The sequence below is a fragment of the Somniosus microcephalus genome, chromosome 15 (genome assembly GCF_052327205.1).
Source record: "Somniosus microcephalus isolate GS21.2 chromosome 15, FLI_Smic_1.0, whole genome shotgun sequence".
In the NCBI taxonomy this organism is placed as follows: domain Eukaryota; kingdom Metazoa; phylum Chordata; class Chondrichthyes; order Squaliformes; family Somniosidae; genus Somniosus; species Somniosus microcephalus.
The window spans coordinates 7,204,868-7,224,485 of record NC_141001.1 but is presented as its reverse complement, the minus strand read 5'-3'; the positions used below and the strand labels follow the sequence as shown (position 1 = coordinate 7,224,485).

General features: G+C 46.6%; 1 protein-coding gene across 1 annotated transcript in view; it reads left to right on the top strand.

The window, feature by feature from the left end:
- The first annotated feature begins 6,596 nt into the window (after positions 1–6,596).
- The window catches only part of agbl2 (AGBL carboxypeptidase 2), a 158,619-nt gene continuing 145,597 nt past the window's right edge, over positions 6,597–19,618 (top strand). Inside the window, exons 1-2 of the mRNA XM_086008467.1 lie at positions 6,597–11,081; positions 11,389–11,452. Of these exons, the coding sequence (XP_085864593.1) occupies positions 11,046–11,081; positions 11,389–11,452 (100 nt within the window). The 5' untranslated portion in view covers positions 6,597–11,045. The remainder of the gene's footprint in view (positions 11,082–11,388; positions 11,453–19,618) is intronic.

The following is a 19,618-nucleotide window of genomic DNA, read 5'->3' as shown; positions in this document are numbered from 1 at the left end:
CCAAATTTTGGAATCACCTACAAATGAGCAATCCCCAATGCTATCACTACGACGCCCTGAAATGCCAAGAGCTGACCATAAAGAAGAATACCCTCAGTCAACTAGTCCTGGGACTCAGTGAAGTAACTACTAACAATACTAACAATAACCAGCCCCAGGACAGTGACAGGGTAACACAAAGAATTCGACCCAACACAATCGTCGCTAAGCAAAAGGAAAAATATCTGACATATTGGGCAGAAACAACAAAAACCCAAAGCAAACTCAATTGCTACTTGGCCCGAAACAGACAATACAACATAGCTGATTACCTGACCATGGTAAAGGATAACAAACTGAGAAGAACCTTGACAAGGTACAGACTTAGCGAACATAGCCTAGCGATCGAAAAAGGCAGACACAGGCAGACCAGGCTGCCAAGAGAGGACAGGATATGCTCTCACTGCAGTCAGGGAGTGGTGGAGACAGAGATGCACTTCCTCACAGCTTGTGGAAAATATCAGGGCATCAGGGAGAATTTCTACCAAAAATTCTCACAAATATGCCCTGATTTCAGAAATCTGAATGACAACCAAAAACTCCCATTCCTACTGGGAGAGGAGAGAAGCTGTATAACACTGGCGGCACACTATGTTACAGCTTGCCATGAACAGAGGGACAACCAGTAAACTAAGAAAAGAATATATATAAACAATGCAAATGTATACTTATACACTCAGGGATATAACTGTTTATACACTGTATGAATAGAACTGCGTTTATGTGCTAAACCATAAATGTATTTTGATGCTTTGGCAACATAAGATGTAACTTATCATGCCAATAAAGCGATTTGAATTGTGAATTGTGAATTGTGAGAGAGAGAGAGGCTCACCTGTGGTCCAGCGAAGTGAGAGAGAGAGAGAGAGAGAGAGGCTCACCTGTGGTCCAGCGAAGAGAGAGAGAGAGAGAGGCTCACCTGTGGTCCAGCGAAGTGAGAGAGAGAGAGAGAGAGGCTCACCTGTGGTCCAGCGAAGTGAGAGAGAGAGAGAGAGAGAGAGGCTCACCTGTGGTCCAGCGAAGTGAGAGAGAGAGAGAGAGAGGCTCACCTGTGGTCCAGCGAAGTGAGAGAGAGAGAGAGAGAGAGAGAGGCTCACCTGTGGTCCAGCGAAGAGAGAGAGAGGCTCACCTGTGGTCCAGCAAAGTGAGAGAGAGAGAGAGAGAGGCTCACCTGTGGTCCAGCGAAGTGAGAGAGAGAGAGAGAGAGAGGCTCACCTGTGGTCCAGCGAAGTGAGAGAGAGAGAGAGAGAGAGAGAGGCTCACCTGTGGTCCAGCGAAGTGAGAGCGAGAGAGAGAGAGAGAGAGGCTCACCTGTGGTCCAGCGAAGTGAGAGAGAGAGAGAGAGAGAGAGAGAGCGAGAGGCTCACCTGTGGTCCAGCGAAGTGAGAGAGAGAGAGAGGCTCACCTGTGGTCCAGCGAAGTGAGAGAGAGAGAGAGAGAGAGAGAGGCTCACCTGTGGTCCAGCGAAGAGAGAGAGAGAGAGAGAGAGGCTCACCTGTGGTCCAGTGAAGTGAGAGAGGGAGAGAGAGAGGCTCACCTGTGGTCCAGCGAAGTGAGAGAGAGAGAGAGAGAGAGAGGCTCACCTGTGGTCCAGCGAAGTGAGAGAGAGAGAGAGAGAGAGGCTCACCTGTGGTCCAGCGAAGTGAGAGAGAGAGAGAGAGGGAGAGAGGCTCACCTGTGGTCCAGCGAAGTGAGAGAGAGAGAGAGAGAGAGAGAGAGAGGCTCACCTGTGGTCCAGCGAAGTGAGAGAGAGAGAGAGAGAGAGAGAGGCTCACCTGTGGTCCAGCGAAGTGAGAGAGAGAGAGAGAGGCTCACCTGTGGTCCAGCGAAGTGAGAGAGAGAGAGAGAGAGAGGCTCACCTGTGGTCCAGCGAAGTGAGAGAGAGAGAGAGAGAGAGGCTCACCTGTGGTCCCAGGAAGTAAAGAGAGCGATAGCTTCTCAGGAGCCATCATATATACCTGGTAAGCCCCCCTCCCCCTGCTGTTTGCCTGTCTGGAAAATTTGCGCCCAAAAAGTTCCAATTCACAAGAGAAAAGCTGTGATTGGCTAACTCAAAGCGGTTGGACTGGGTTAGTGTGTCTGCACTGTGGGGCCGAAATGTTCCCACCCACATCCGGAGTTTACCTGGGTTGAAACAAAGTGAATGCAACAGCTCTATTGTCCAATAATAGGTGATTTAAACCCATTCAGTTCTTAAAGAGATTAAAAGTCCATTTCAGGGTTTCAGTCTCTCATTGTCTGTGAGGGAGCTCTGAATGGCTGTGTAAACATAGCAGTTTCAAATCAATTGTCCTGGTCAATTCTCAAGTGGGCAATTGCTTAAGTCAATAAACAACTTCAAGTGCTTCTGAAGGGAACCTCCCTTTGATTGGCAGGTTTGACTCACAGCCACTGCTACATCCTCCCACTTTATACACACAGGCAACTCGAGCTGCTTGTCCTTTTGCCGTGCTTTCTGTGGCCATTTAAAACCTTTTGTGATATCCCAAAGTCCAGGGAACGACTTTATTAAGATGTACTGTCTCAAGGTGTGTGAATATTTTCCACCAATTCCTCAATTCCATTGTTGTCCATGCCATTTTCAGGCCCCTCTGCAATTTGCACAGTTCAAAACTCAAAGGGTAACATTTTAATCTTAAAGTCCTTGGTGTTGAGACAATTCAGGTCACGCAATTCTTCATCCACGATGTGGACCAATATTTTTCAATCTTCAGGGAAATAGGGGAAATTTTGCAGCCCTTGCCATTCACTAATGGGGTGCACGGGCTACTGGTGCAAATTATCTCTGATTTCTCACACTGCTTGTCCGACATCCAGTACTGGATGAGTAGAAATGTACTCCAATTAAATATTGGGAAGACTGAAGCCATTGTCTTCGGTCCCCACCACAAACTCCATTCCCTGACCACCGACTCCATCCCTGTCCCTGGCAACTGTCTGAGGCTGAACCAGACTCTTTGCCACCTTGGTGTCATATTTGACCCCGAGATAAGCCTCCGACCTCATCTCTGCGCCATCACTGAGACCGCCTATTTCCATCTCCATAACATCGCCCAACTTTGCCCTTGCCTCAGCTCATCCGCTGCTGAAACCCTCATCCATACCTTTGTTACCTCTGGACTTGGCTATTCCAATGCTCTCCTGGCCAGCCTCACATCTGCCACCCTACATAAACTTGTGCTCATCTAAAACTCTGCTGCCCGTATCCTAACTCGCACCAAGTCCCGTTCGCCCATCACCCCTGTGCTCGCTGACCTACATTGGCTCCCAGTCCGGCAACACCTCGATTTTAATTCTCATCCTTGTTTTCAAATCTCTCCATGGTCTCGCCCCTCCCCATCCCTGTAACCTCCTTCAGCCCTACAACACTCCAAGATCTCTGCGCTCCTCCAATTGTGGCTTCTTGCACATCCCCGATTTTAATCGCTCTACCATTGGTGGCCGTACCTTCAGCTGCCAAGGCCCTAAGCTCTGGAATTCCCTCACTAAACCTCTCTGCCTTTCTACTTCTCTTTCGTCTTTTAAGATGCCCCTTAAAACCTACAACTTTCAACTGCCCTAATATCTCCTTATGTGGCTCGGTGTCAAGTTTTGTTTGATAACTCTCCTGTGAAGCGTCTTGGGATGTTTTACTAAATTAAAGGCACTATATCAATGCAAATTGTTGATGTTGAATGCAATGTTATCAAGGTGTCCTTGGCCTATACATCTATGAATGGTATTTCGAAGATATCCTTATGAAGGTATCTGTACAGTCTGATCACTCTCCTGTATCTGCGCAGTCTGGTGTCTCTCCTGTATCTGTAGAGTCTGATCTCTCGCCTGTATCTGTACAGTCTCGTGTCTCTCCTGTATCTGTATAGTCTGGTGTCTCTCTTGTATGTGTAGAGTCTGATATCTCTCCTGTATCTGTACAGTCTGATGTCTCTCCTGAATCTGTAGAGTGTGATATCTCTCCTGTATCTGCAGAGTGTGATATCTCTCCTGTATCTGTAGAGTGTGTTATCACTCCTGTATCTGTAGAGTGGGATCTCTCTCCTGTATCTGTAGAGTGTGATATCTCTCCTGTATCTGTAGAGTCTGATCTCTCCTGTATCTGTAGAGTGTGATATCTCTCCTGTATCTGTAGAGTGTGATATCTCTCCTGTATCTGTACCATCTGATCTCTCCTGTATCTGTAGAGTCTGAGCTCTCCTGTATCTGTACAGTCTGATCTTTCTCCTGTATATGTGGAGTCTGATCTCTCCTTTATCTGTACAGTCTTATCTCTCTCCTGTATCTGTACCATCTGATCTCTCCTGTATCTGTAGAGTGTGATAACTCTCCTGCATCTGTAGAGTCTGATCTCTCTTGTCTCTGTACAGTCTGGTGGCTCTCCTGTGTCTGTCAAGTCTGGTGTCTCTCCTATACGTGTGTCTGTAGAGTCTGGTGTCTCCCTTGTATCTGTAGAGTCTGATCTCTCTCCTGTATCTGTACAGTCAGATCTCTCTCCTGTATGTGTAGAGTCTGATCTCTCCTGTACCTGTACTGTCTGATCTCTCCTGTATCTGTAGAGTGTGATCTCTCTGCTGTATCTGTACAGTCTGATCTCTCTCCTGTATCTGTAGAGTGATATCTCTTGTGGTCTGTACAGTCTAGTGTCTCTCCTGTATCTGTAGAGTGTGATATCTCTCCTGTATCTATACAATCTGATCTCTATCCTGTATCTATACAGTCTGATCTCTCCTCTATCTGTACAGTCTGATCTCTCTCCTGTATCTGTACAGTCTGGTGTCTCTCTTGCATCCGTACAGTCTGACCTGTCTCCTGTATTTGTATAGTCTGGTGTATCTCCTGTACCTGTACAGTCTGATCTCTCTCCTGTAACTGTAGAGGGTGATCTCTCCTGTATCTGTAGAGTGTGATATCTCTCCTGTATCTGTAGAGTGTGATATCTCTCCTGTGTCTGTACAGACTGATCTCCCTCCTGTATCTGTACACTCTGGTGTCTCTCCTGTATCTATACAGTCTGACCTCTATGCTGTATCTGTACAGTCTGATCTCTCCTGTATCTGTAGAGTCTGATCTCTCCTGTATCTGTACAGTCTGATCTCTCTCCTGTATCTGTAGAGTCTGATCTCTCCTGTATCTGTAGTCTGATCTCTCTCCTGTATCTGTACAGTCTGATCTCTCTCCTGTATCTGTACAGTCTGATGTCTGCTGTATCTGTAGAGTGTGTTTTCTCTCATGTACCTGTAGAGTGTGATATCTCTCCTGTATCTGTACAGTCTGATCTCTCTGCTGTATCTGTACAGTCTGATCTCTCCTGTATCTGTAGAGTCTGATCTCTCCTGTATCTGTACAGTCTGATCTCTCTCCTGTATCTGTACAGTCTGATGTCTCCTGTATCTGTAGAGTGTGATATCTCTCCTGTATCTGTAGAGTCTGATCTCTCCTGTATCTGTAGAGTCTGCTGTCTCTCCTGTGTCTATAGAGTCTGATCTCTCCTCTATCTGTAGAATGTGATCTCTCTCCTGTATCTGTACAGTTTGATCTCTCCTGTATCTGTAGAGTCTGGTCTCTCCTGTATCTCTACTGTCTGATCTTTCCTGTATCTGTAGAATCACAATCACAGAATCACAGAAACCCCACAGTGCAGATAGAGGCCATTTCGGCCCATCGAGCCTGCACCGACACATATCCCACCCGATCCCCGTAACCCCTACACCAACACATATCCCACCCTATCCCCGTAACCCCACGTATTTAATCCCCCTAACACTAAGGGTCAATTTATCATAGCCAATCAACCTAACCCGCACATCTTTGGACTGTGGGAGGAATCTGGAGCACCCGGAGGAAACCCACGCAAACACGGGGAGAATGTGCAAACTCCACACAGACAGCCACCCGAGGCCGGATTTAAACCCGGGTCCCTGGCGCTGTGAGGCAACAGTGCTAACCACTATGCCACCGTGATATCACTCCTGTATCTGTAGAGTGTGATATCTCTCCTGTATCTGTACAGTCTGATTTCTCTCCTGTATCTGTAAAGTCTGATCTCTCTTGTATCTGTACAGTCTGGTGTCTCTCCTGTATCTGTAGAGTGTGGTTTCTCTCCTGTATCTGTACAGTCTGGTGTCTGTCCTGTATCTGTACACTCTAGTGTCTCTCTTGTATCTGTACAGTCTGGTTTCTCTCCTGTATCTGTACACTCTAGTGTCTCTCTTGTATCTGTACAGTCTGGTTTCTCTCCTGTATCTGTACACTCTAGTGTCTCTCTTGTATCTGTACAGTCTGACCTGTCTCCTGTATTTGTGTACTCTGGTGTATCTCCTGTATCTGTACCGTCCGATCTCTCCTGTATCTGTAGAGTGTGATCTCTCTCCTTTATCTGTAGAGTGTGATATCTCTCCTGTATCTGTAGAGTGTGATCTCTCTCCTTTATCTGTAGAGTGTGATCTCTCTCCTTTATCTGTAGAGTGTGATATCTCTCCTGTATCTGTAGAGTGTGATATCTCTCCTGTATCTGTAGTGTGTGATATCTCTCCTGTATCTGTAGTGTGTGATATCTCTCCTATATCTGTAGAGTGTGATATCTCTCCTGTATCTGTAGTGTGTGATATCTCTCCTGTATCTTTACAGTCTGACCTCCCTCCTGTATCTGTACAGTCTGATCTCTCTCCTGTATCTGTAGTCTGATCTCTCCTGTATCTGTAGTCAGATCCCTCATGTATCTGTAGAATGTGATATCTCTCCTGTATCTGTAGAGTGTGATATATCTCCTGTATCTGTAGAGTGTGATATCTTCCGTATCTGTAGAATGTGAGATCTCTCCTGTATCTGTAGAGTGTGATATATCTCCTGTATCTGTAGAGTGTGATATCTTTCGTATCTGTAGAATGTGAGATCTCTCCTGTATCGGTACAGTCTGATCTCTCCCGTATCTGTAGAGTGTGATCTCTTCTGTATCTGTAGAGTGTGATATCTCTCCTTTATCTGTACAGTCTGTTCTCTCTCCTGTATCTATACAGTCTGGTCTCTCTTCTGTTTCTGTACAGTCTGATCTCTCCTGTATCTGTAGAGTGTGATATCTCTCCTGTATCTGTAGAGTGTGATATCTCTCCCATATCTGTACAGTCTGATCTCTCCTGTATCTGTAGAGTGTGATATCTCTCCTGTATCAGTAGAGTGTGATATCTCTCCTGTATCTGTAGAGTGTGCTCTCTATGCTCTATCTGTACAGTCTGATCTCGCCTGTATCTGTAGAGTCTGAACTCTTTCCTGTATCTGTACAGTCTGATCTCTCCTGTATCTGTGGATTCTGATCTCTCCTTTATCTGTACAGTCTTATCTCTCTCCTGTATCTGTAGACTGTGATCTATCTCCTGTATCTGTAGAGTGTGATCTCCCCTGTATCTGTACAGTCTGATCTCTTCTGTATCTGTACCATCTGATCTCTCCTGTATCTGTAGACTGTGATCTCTCTCCAGTATCTGTACAGTCTGATCTCTCTCCAGTATCTGTACAGTCTGATCTCTCCTGTATCTGCAGAGTGTGATCTCTCCTGTATCTGTATTGTCTGACCTCGCCTGTATATGTAGAGTCTGATCTCTTCTGTATCTGTAGAGTGTGATACCTCTCCTGTATCTGTGCAGCCTGATTTCTCTTGTATCTGTACAGTCTGGTGTCTCTCCTGTGTCTGTAGCATCTGGTGTCTCTCCTGTACCTGTGTCTGTAGAGTCTGATGTCTCTCCTGTGTCTGTAGAGCCTGGTGTCTCTCCTGTACCTGTACAGTCTGATCTCTCCTGTATCTGTACTGTCTGAGCTCTCCTATATCTGTAGAGTCTGATCTCGCCTGTATCTGTATAGCCTGATCTCGCCTGTATCTGTATAGTCTGATCTCACCTGTATCTGTAGAGTCTGATCTCTCCTGTATCTGTAGAGTGTGATATCACTCCTGTATCTGTACAGCCTGATCTCTCCTGTATCTGTAGAGTGTGATATCACTCCTGTATCTGTACCGTCCGATCTCTCCTGTATTTGTAGAGTGTGATATCACTCCTGTTTCTGTACAGTCTGAGCTCTCCTGTGTCTGTAGAATGTGATATCTCTCCTGTATCTGTAGAGTGTGATATCTCTCCTGTATCTGTACAGTCTGATCTCCATTCTGTATCTGTACAGTCTGACCTGTCTCCTGTATTTTTATAGTGTGGTGTCTCTCCTGTACCTGTACAGGCTGACCTCCCTCCTGTACAGTCTGATCTCTCTCCTGTATCTGTACCGTCTGATCTCTCCTGTATCTGTAGAGTGTGATATCACTCCTGTATCTGTACAGTCTGATCTCTCCTTTATCTGTACCATCTGATCTCTCCTGTGTCTGTAGAGTGTGATATCTCTGCTGGATCAGTACAGTCTGATCTCCCTTGTATCTGTACAGTCTGGTGTCTCTCCTGTGTCTGTAGAGTCTGGTCTCTCTTGTATCTGTACAGTCTGATCTAGCCTGTGTCTGTAGTCTGATCTCTCTCCTGTATTTGTACAGTCTGATCTCTCCTGTATCTGTAGAGTGTGATCTCTCCTGTATCTGTACAGTCTGATCTCTCCTGTATCTGTTGAGTGTGATATCTCTCCTGTATCTGTAGAGTGTGATATCTCTCCTGTATCTGTAGAGTGTGATATCTCTCCTGTATCTGTAGAGTGTGATGTCTCTCCTGTATCTGTAGACTCTGATCTCTCCTGTATCTGTAGAGTGCGATATCTCTACTGTATCTGTAGACTCTGATCTCTCCTATATCTGTAGAGGTTGATATCTCTGCTGTATCTGTAGAGTGTGATATCTCTCCTGTATCTGTAGAGTGTGATATCTCTCCAGTATCTGTACAGCCTGATCTCTCATGTATCTGTAGAGTGTGATATCTCTCCTGTATCTGTACAGTCTGATCTCTCTCCTGTATCTGTAGAGTCTGATATCTCTCCTGTATCTGTAGAGTGTGATATCTCTCCTGTATCTGTAGAGTCTGATATCTCTCCTGTATCTGTAGAGTCTGATATCTCTCCTGTATCTGTAGAGTGTGATATCTCCCCTGTATCTGTAGAGTGTGATATCTCTCCTGTATCTGTAGAGTGTGATATCTCTCCTGTATCTGTAGTCTGATCTCTCTGCTGTATCTGTACAGTCTGATCTCTCTGCTATATCTGTACAGTCTGGTGTCTCTCCTGTATCTGTACAGTCTGGTGTCTCTCCTGTATCTGTACGCTCTAGTGTCTCTCTTGTATCTGTACAGTCTTACCTGTCTCCTGTATTTGTGTAGTCTGGTGTATCTCCTGTACCTGTACAGTCTGATCTCTCCTGTATCTGTAGAGTGTGATATCTCTCCTGTATCTGTATAGTCTGATCTCTCTCCTGTATCTGTACAGTCTGATCTCTCTCCTGTATCTGTATAGTCTGATATCTCTCCTGTATCTGTAGAGTGTGATAGCTCTCCTGTATCTGTAGAGTGTGATATTTCTCCTGTATCTGTAGTCTGATCTCTCTGCTATATCTGTACAGTCTGATCTCTCTGCTATATCTGTACAGTCTGGTGTCTCTCCTGTATCTGTAGAGTCTGGTGTCTCTCCTGTATCTGTACGGTTTGGTGTCTCTCCTGTATCTGTACGCTCTAGTGTCTCTCTTGTATCTGTACAGTCTTACCTGTCTCCTGTATTTGTGTAGTCTGGTGTATCTCCTGTATCTGTACAGTCTGATCTCTCCTGTATCTGTATAGTCTGATCTCTCCTGTATCTGTATAGTCTGATCTCTCCTGTATCTGTAGAGTGTGATATCCCCTGTATCTGTACAGTCTGATCTCTCTGCAGTATCTGTACAGTCTGATCTATTTGCTGTATCTGTACAGTCTGATCTCTCTGCTGTATCTGTACACACTGGTGTCTCTCTTGTATCTGTAAGCTGTAGTGTCTCTCTTGTATCTGTACAGTCTGACCTGTCTCCTGTATTTGTACAGTCTGGTGTGTCTCCTGTACCTGTACAGTCTGATCTCTCTCCTGTATCTGTAGAGTGTGATCTCGCTCCTGTTTCTGTACAGTCTGATCTCTCCTGTATCTGTAGAGTCTGATCTCTCCTGTATCTGTACAGCCTGGTGTCCCTCCTGTGTCTGTAGAGTCTGGTGTCTCTCCTGTACCTGTGTCTGTAGAGTCTGCTGTCACTCCTGTGTCTGTAGAGTCTGGTGTCTCTCCTGTATCTATACAGTCTGATCTCTCTTGTATCTGTACAGTCTGGTGTCCCTCCTGTGTCTGTAGAGTCTGGTGTCTCTCCTGTACCTGGGTCTGTAGAGTCTGCTGTCACTCCTGTGTCTGTAGAGTCTGGTGTCTCTCCTGTATCTATACAGTCTGATCTCTCCTGTATCTGTAGAGTCTCATCTCTCCTGTATCTGTACTGCCTGATCTCTCCTGTATTTGTAAAGTGTGATATCTCTCCTGTATCTGTAGAGTGTGATATCGCTCCTGTATCTGTACAGTCTAGTGTCTCTCCTGTATCTATACAATCTGATCTCTATCCTGTATCTATACAGTCTGATCTCTAATGTATCTGTACAGTCCAATCTCTCTCCTGTATCTGAACAGTCTGATCTCTCTCCTGTATCTGTACACACTGGTGTCTCTCCTAGTATCTGTACGCTCTAGTGTCTCTCTAGTATCTGTACAGTCTGACTTGTCTCCTGTATTTGTACAGTCTGGTGTGTCTCCTGTACCTGTACAGTCTGATCTCTCTCCTGTATCTGTAGAGTGTGATCTCTCTCCTGTATCTGTACAATCTGATCTCTCCTGTATCTGAACAGTCTGATCTCTCCTAGATCTGTAGATTGTGATATCTCTCCTGTATCTGTAGAGTGTGATATCTCTCCTGTATCTGTAGAGTGTGATACCTCTCCTGTATCTATACAGTCTGGTGTCTCTCCTGTACCTGTGTCTGTAGAGTCCGGTTGGCTCATGTTCTGATCTGTGTCCTTGTCTCTTTTTGAAGGTGGGATATGTGTCCAGCAGCTGCCAGACTCTTGGACTTTGAGGTAAAACCGTTTAGCTCATTCTGTTCAATTTTTGTTTTGATGTATTATTGATCTGTAATTGAAGGAGTTGCTGGGGAGGGGGTGCTTCTGGAGCAGCTTAAACTGCTAGAATGCTAACTTAGGGAGTTGGGCGGCGAGGAAGAAATTTCAAAAGCAAGTTATTGCGATGAATCTTCTCAAACTTGAAACTGTACGACAGCTTTGTCCTGGTTCAATCCGCTCATTGAGGAACTAACCTGGGATGTCCCAAAGTGTGTGTTTGAGCTGCTTCTAGTGACAGTTACTGTTGTTCATGTTGTGGTTTCAGGTGCTGCAGGATCCCTATGAGAGATTCATACGATATCACCTGCAACACTACGGTTATTACACAGGTTAGCGCGGATCACAGCTCTCTGTCTTACAAATAGGAGCCTGCATTTTCTGCTAGGCGGCACAGTGCAGAGTGGCCTGGCTGGTGGGGGGTTTCAGACAGACTGGGTGCAGATCTGGACAAGTGCAGGAGCATACATTTAAAGGGAAGGAGACAATTAAAGGGGAAGTATCAAAATAGGGGGAGGACACAAATTCTGAGAGGCTCAGCAGGCATTTCAACCCTTTAGCAGCCTTTCCAAAGGCTGAAATAGGAGGGGATTTAAAAAAGAAAATGAAGGGAAATAAACCCGAGGCACAGTTTACAAGTCTGTAGGCAAGCGACAGATGCCTCTTTGATGTGTGCTGACCGGTAGGCGGGTCTGCTTGAGGTCGTTGTAAGGAGGGTGGCCCCCTGTGCCACTCTACATGGCCATCCGCACCGGTCAGCACTGCAGTATACGGGTGGAGCCAAGTCTCAGGCCAGAGCTGACCGATTCTTTCACTGGCAGTGCCAGAAAACAATTATTTCCAACAATTGACTTCCGAGAACCTTAAGTGTCAACAAGAAATAAACCACAAAAGCGTGTACAAAATGGCCAAAATACCAGGGGAAACATTAACATGCCCTAACCGTGACCTTTGGGAGAATGACTGCCACTCTGGGGGCCCATTTGACTGGGGCCTATGAATCAGCCAGCCGAAAGAGCCCCACCACAAATATTTAAAGGAGGCAGGTCCTTGCTGTCGCACTGCCCCCACCACCTGGAAGTTACACTGTGGAGCAAAGTGCTTGGAGTTCTGGCAGGACGGGACTCCTGGTGATTTTTTTGGGTACCAGCCACCCGATTTACACTGAAACAGCGAGATCATGAAAATGCCAGATCGGATTAATGTGCCAAAAACCCATCTGGTCCTTTAGGGAAGGAAATCTGCCGTCCTTACCCGGTCTGGCCTATGTGTGACTCCAGACCCACAGCAATGTGGTTCACTCTTAACTGCCCTCTGAAATGGCCTAGCAAGCCACTCAGTTGTAAAAAACCGCTACGAAAAACAATAAGAATAAAACCAGACTGACCACATGGCATCGACCTCAGCACCGGCTACAGACACGACAATGGCACACCCAGCCCAGTTGACCCTGCAAAGTCCTCCTCACCAACATCTGGGGACTTGTGCCAAAATTGGGAGAGCTGCCCCCAGACTAGTCAAGCAACAGCCTGACATAGTCATACTCACAGAATCATATCTCTCAGACAAGGCCCCATACTCCTCCATCACCATCCCTGGGTATGTCCTGTCCCACCGGCAGGACAGACCCACCAGGGGTGGCGGCACAGTGGTATACAGTCGGGAAGGAGTGGCCCTGGGAGTCCTCAACATTGACTCCGGACCCCATGAAGTCTCATCGCTTCAGGTCAAACATGGGCAAGGAAACCTCCTGCTGATTACCACCTACCGCCCTCCCTCAGCTGATGAATCAGTACTCCTCCATGTTGAACACCACTTGGAAGAAGCACTGAGAGTAGCAAGGGCACAGAATGTACTCTGAACTTCAATGTCCATCACCAAGAGTGGCTCGGTAGCACCACTACTGACCGAGCTGGCCGAGTCCTGAAGGACATAACTGCCAGCCTGCGGCAGGTGGTGAGAGAACCAACAAGAGGGAAAAACCTACTTGACCTCGTCCTCACCAATCTACCTGTCGCAGATGCATCTGTCCATGACTGCATTGGTAGCAGTGACCATTGTGGAGATGAAATCCTGTCTTCACACTGAGGACACCCTCCATCGTGTTGTGTGGCACTACCACCGTGCTAAATGGGATAGATTCAGAACAAATCTAGCAGCTCAAAACTGGGCATCCATGAGGCACTGTGGGCCATCAACAGCAGCAGAATTGTATTCCATCACAATCTGTAACCTCATGGCCCGGCATATCCCTCACTCTACCATTACCACCAAGCCAGGGGACCCAACCCTGGTTCAATAAGGAGTGTAGAAGAGCATGCCAGGAGTGTAGTGTATGTGCCTTTAAGTCAGAACTACTTTTACAGCCCCTGTATACTGTAGTACCGGCAGTGACCACACCGGTATATAAGCTTTGCGCATGCCTCTGTACCCCCAGTCTAGAGATTACCCTCCTCCAGTAAAGACCTGTTATTTGTTAATGTACAGCATCCGTGTGATTATTTATCCATTGAACCACGGATCCAACAGTGGCGACGAGTGTCGATTCGAATCTAACTGCAACATAAAAAAAAATTTTAAAAAATTAAAAAATAGTCGAGGCCAGGAACACGGGCGTCGACCACGAGCAACTGCCCAGCAGTCAGGCAGAGATCCAACTTCGCAGGGGAGGCTGTGGAGAGCCGGGCTTGGTTCCCCAGCCACAACGAGCAGTAAGAGACCGACGACAGGTCCAGCGCAGACCCTTCCCGAGCAGCGGCGACTGGAGCCGACCGACGGCGGAGAGAGAGCCGAGCAGCGTCGACGGGGTAAGACAGAGGGTGAAGAGCGCAGGGCGCAGCCGGGGGTTGAACACCGAGTGGCGTCGAGGAAAATAAAACAAACCGGAGAGAGAGAGGGTAAGAAACAGCCGGGTTCTAGACTGAGCGGCGTCGAAAAATATCAAAAGAAGAACGCGCAGAGCACAGCCAGTGCTCACGGGCTGAACAGGGTCCGCGGGGCAAAGAAAGGGGAGACGCCATTGAGCCGCGGAGAAGCAGGGAGAGTGCGGGAGACGCCATTGAGCCGCGGAGAAGAAGGAAGAGCGTGGGAGACGCCATTTTGAGAAGCCGCAGCAGAGAAGAAGGGCGAGCGCGGGAAGGAAGGAAAGCGCGGGAGACGCCATTTTGTGCCAGCGGAGAAGAAGGGGAAGCATGGGAGACGCCATTGGTGATAGTTAACTGTTAGATCCATGTGTTAATGGAGACACAGAATGCAGGAGTTGATTTAACAAGTGTTTACTGAACAAAGTCTGGAGGTGAACTAAACTACACAAGTCGCTACACAGGCTTATATACCCGAGTGGTCACTACTGGTACTACAGTATACAGGGGTTTCAAAAACATAGTTCCTCTTAAAGGTACATACACTACATTAACGCACACCCAAGTATGCCGAAGAGTGGCAGTATCTCTACGTTCGACAATGAAGTCGAAGATTGGGCGACATATGTGGAACATATTGAGGTGTACTGCAGGGCGAATGAAGTGCCAGATGCTAATAAAGCACTGGTTCTGTTAAATTCCATGGGTGCAAAAACTTATGGGTTACTGCGAAATCTAATAACCCCAGAGAAACCGGTAAACAAGAATTTTGAAAGCATAGTAGAAATCCTACAGGACCACTTAAACCCCACACCACTGCTGATAGCAGAACGATTTAAGTTCCATAAAAGGAAGCAACACAAAGACGAAAGCAAAGCTGAGTACCTAACGGAACTACGCAAGCTATCGAAACACTGCCAGTTTGGAGCGGGACTAGCAGACACGTTAAGGGACAAGTTTGTGTGTGGGCTACTAAGTGAAGGAACCCAGAAACGGCTTCTATCAGAAAAGGACCTTACGCTGGACAAAGCTTTCAATATGGCAGTATCACACGAAGCAGCCGCTAGGGGCGCTGCAGAGATACAACGGAGACCGCAAGAATATGGCACCAATGAAATGTCCTATGGAACAGGGAAGTGCTATCGCTGCGGCAGAACAACACATGACCAGAAAGATTGTTGGTTCAAGGACCAAGTGTGCAGACAGTGTGGGAAAGCAGGACACATAGCAAGAGTCTTCAGGTCTGGGAAGAAAACCAACAGTAAGAAATCTCCACAGGAGAAGTAATAAAATGTACACCAGGTGATGGACAGTGGTTCAGACGAACAGAAAAGTGCCACAGACTCCGGAAGCAAGGAGCTGGGTTGTCTGAAACTACATAAGGTAACCGAAATGGAGGATCACCAGACTATCTGGGTTACACTCAAGATAGACGGAGTCCAAGTGGAAATGGAATTGGACACAGGGTCAGCTCTAACAGTCATAAATCAAAGAGACTACAAGCGGCTATTTTCACACATACCCTTGAAAGCTACAGAGATTGTCTTGAAGACGTATACGGGGCAAAAAGTCTACCGCAAAGGAAAAATAAGGGTGAAAGTGACATATAAAGGCCAGGAAATACCTAAAATGGATATATATGTATTGCCAAATGGAGGACCACCACTGCTAGGACGTGAATGGATCCGGAAGATACAATTAGATTGGCATTCCATACAGGCACTGAAGGTTGAGGCCAAAAAGGATGACGACGTCACACCTGGACGACTGTCAAAAATGCTAACTGACGCAAAAGAAGTGTTCCAGGAGGGACTACGAACACTAAAAGGAATAACAGCAACGATTAAAATAGAGGAAAATGCAAGCCCAAAGTTTCTGAAGGCCAGACCAGTGCCTTATGCGATCAGACCAGCTGTTGAAGCAGAGCTGGAAGGGTTGGAACGTTCAGGAGTACTGTCCAAAGTGGACTGGAGCGAGTGGGCTACACCCATCGTTCCTGTAATGAAGAGGTCGTTGAGTAATACGCCTGGGGAACCAAAGAAGGTCCGCATCTGTGGGGATTTTAAGGTGACAGTGAACCCAGTCCTTCACACGGTGCAATATCCGCTTCCACGAATTGAGGATATTTTCGCCTCGCTATCTGGAGGTAAACGCTTCACCAAAATTGATCTAGCCCAGGCGTACTTGCAAATGGAGGTAGAAGAAGCTTCGAAACATTACCTTACGATCAACACCCATAAAGGTCTCTATCAATACAACCGGCTGGTGTTTGGAGTAGCCCCGGCTCCGGCTATCTGGCAAAGGGCGATGGAACAGGTCCTGCAAGGGATTCCAGGGACCCAGTGTTATTTGGACGACATCTTGGTCACGGGCGAAAATGACGGTGATCACCTCGCCAACTTGGAGAAGGTGCTCACCAGATTAAAGGAGTATGGGCTACGAGCTAATCGCCACAAGTGCGAGTTTTTCCAGAAACAGATCTCGTATTGTGGCCACGTCATCGATGAAGAGGGGTTACATAAGTCCCCTGACAAGATTGAGGCAGTAGTCAAGGCTCCAGCACCGGAAAATGTGTCACAACTGAGGTCGTTCCTCGGGCTGGTAAACTATTACCACAAGTTCTTACCAAATTTGTCTATGGTATTACACCCGCTGAACACCCTACTGCAAACAGGGGTACCATGGAAGTGGGATGACGAACGTAGACGAGCTTTCCAGAAGTGTAAAGAATTGATCACATCAAAAGAGGTGTTGGCCCATTTCAATCCAGCACTACCAATTCGTTTGGCATGTGATGCATCACCCTACGGTATTGGAGCGGTGCCGTCGCACAAATTCCCACACAGGTTGGAGAGGCCAGTAGCCTTTGCGTCTCGGTCACTAACCTCAGCCGAGCGCAACTACGCCCAGATTGACAGGGAGGCCCTCAGCCTAGTATGGGGAGTAAAAAAATTCAACCACTATCTGCATGGGCAGAAGTTCACCTTGCTGACTGACCACCAACCACTTGTCTCCATCTTTAATCCTAAGAAGGGCGTTCCAGTAATGACTGCACAGCGGTTACAAAGATGGTCCCTGTTTCTAGGGGCGAATCAATATGAAATAGAATATAAAGGCACGAAACAGCATGGGAATGCTGATGGGCTATCGCGCCTGCCACTGCCTACTGTGGAGGAAGCACCAGCAGTGGACCCTATCGAGATATTTTATTTGTCGATAATTGAACGATTGCCAGTAACAAACGTGGATATAGAGAAGGAGACCCGCAATGATCCGACGCTGTCACGGGTATATGAATTGACGGTGAGGGGATGGCCAACACATGGCGACTCACTGTTGCCAGCATTCTCATCCAGAAGAGAACAGCTGTCAGTATGCCAGGGGACAGTGATGTGTGGATCCAGAGTGGTGATTCCACCCAAGTTAAGGGAGAGAGTGCTAAATGAGCTACATGAAGGTCATCTGGGGGGAGTGAAAATGAAAAGCCTTGCTAGGGCTTATGTGTGGTGGCCGGGAATCGATCAACAAATCGAAGACCTAACTAAGAGCTGCTTAGGATGCCAGAAGGTCCAAAATGCACCACCACATGCCCCTCTACACCCATGGGAGTGGCCCTCCTCTCCATGGCAACGGGTGCATATTGATTTCGCCGGTCCATTCATGGACTCAATGTTCTTAATAGCAGTGGATGCTCATTCAAAGTGGCCTGAGGTGATAAAGATGTCTTCAACCACTACAGAGCAAACGATTGCAGTCCTACGGACCATATTTGCCAGGAACGGTTTGCCAGAGCAGATTTGCTCTGATAATGGACCACAGTTTGTGTCCGACGAGTTCCAAAAATTCATGAAAAGGAATGGGGTAAGGCATTACACATCCACCCCGTATCATCCAGCCACAAATGGATTGGCTGAGAGGTTCGTACAAACCTTTAAGAAGGCGATAAAGGCCATGTGCGACGATGAAATTCCACTACAGCATAAGATGGACAATTTCTTATTAGCCTACCGAAACACGACACATGCAGTTACCAACCAGACCCCGGCCATGATGTTCTTTAACCGAAGGTTGAGATCTCGTCTGGACTTGCTCAGACCGAATGTGCGAAGAAATGTTGAGGACAAACAATTCCAGCATATCAATGAGAAGCCGACAAGGAGCTTCAATGTAGGGCAACCAGTCTTGGCCCGTGACTATCGAACAGAGAAGTGGCAACCCGGAACGATATGTACAAGGCAGGGGCCATTAATGGACATAGTGGATGTCGGGGAGAACATTGTGAGACGCCACGTCGATCAGATCTTAGCGTCACAGGAACGCGTCAACCCCATGTCTCGAGTACCTGGGGATGAACCCGACATACCGGCAGCATCTACTTCAGACCCAGTAGCAGTGGAACCCGATGAACAACCGATGAAAAGGGGTCAGAATCGCCTCTGCACCAAGAACAAGAACCTCTGGAAAGGTGCTATCCCGAAATGGTCAGGAAGCCGCCCCAAAGATTGAATCTATAAATGGACTTTTGTTGTTTACTGTACATGTAAAAATGTAACTGTTATTTGAATATTAGGGGGTATTATTAATCTAAAAGGGGAGGAATTGTCATGTATGTGCCTTTAAGTCAGAACTACTTTTACAGCTTCTGTATACTGTAGTACCGGCAGTGACCACACCGGTATATAAGCTTTGCGCATGCCTCTGTATCCCCAGTCTAGAGATTACCCTCCTCCAGAAAAGACCTGTTATTTGTTAATGTACAGCATCCGTGTGATTATTTATCCATTGAACCACGGATCCAACAAGGAGCAGCACCAGGCGTACCTAAATATGCAGTGCCAACCTGGAGAAGCAGCAACACAGGACAACATGCATGCTAAAAAGCAGAAGCAGCGTGCTATAAACAGAGCTAAGTGATCCCACAATCAACAGATCAGATCAAAGCTCTGCAGTCCTGCCACATCCAGTCGTGAATGGTGGTGGACCATTAAACAACTAATGGGAGGAGGAGGCTCCATGAATATCCCCATCCTCAATGATGGTGGAGCCCAGCACATGAGTGCAAAAGACAAGGCTGAAGCATTTGCAACCAATTTTAAGCCAGAAGTGCCAAGTGGATGATCCATATCGGCCTCCTCCTGAGGTCCCCACCACCACAGAAGCCAGTCTTTGTATTGATTTCTTTGTGGGTTCAATGACGAGACATTTATGAAAGAGAATGTCTTTTAATCTAAAGTCTGTTCAACTCTTTATACAGCATTTACAGGAGACATCATGCTAGTGATGCATCTAGAACGAAACTGAAACTAAACCAAACTGCTTGTCTCTGTCACATGACCTCTGCTGGTCAGGCATAAGTAATCAATACATGCAAACATGCTGGTAAGGCATCATAATCAAACAGGCAAATAACATCACTATTTGCTGATATCATTACATCTCCGTTTCTTAAAGCAAAAGTATTTTACTTTTAACTAACAACATGTTTTCTTTGTATTAATCTGCATTTTAACGGTAACACTTAATGAACTTACATTATCATTATCATGATCAAGGTTTTTTAACCTTGCTTTGTGTGTTCACATGAAATATGTAAATACACTAGAACTTGAAGAAAGAATAAGATAACATTACTTCCTT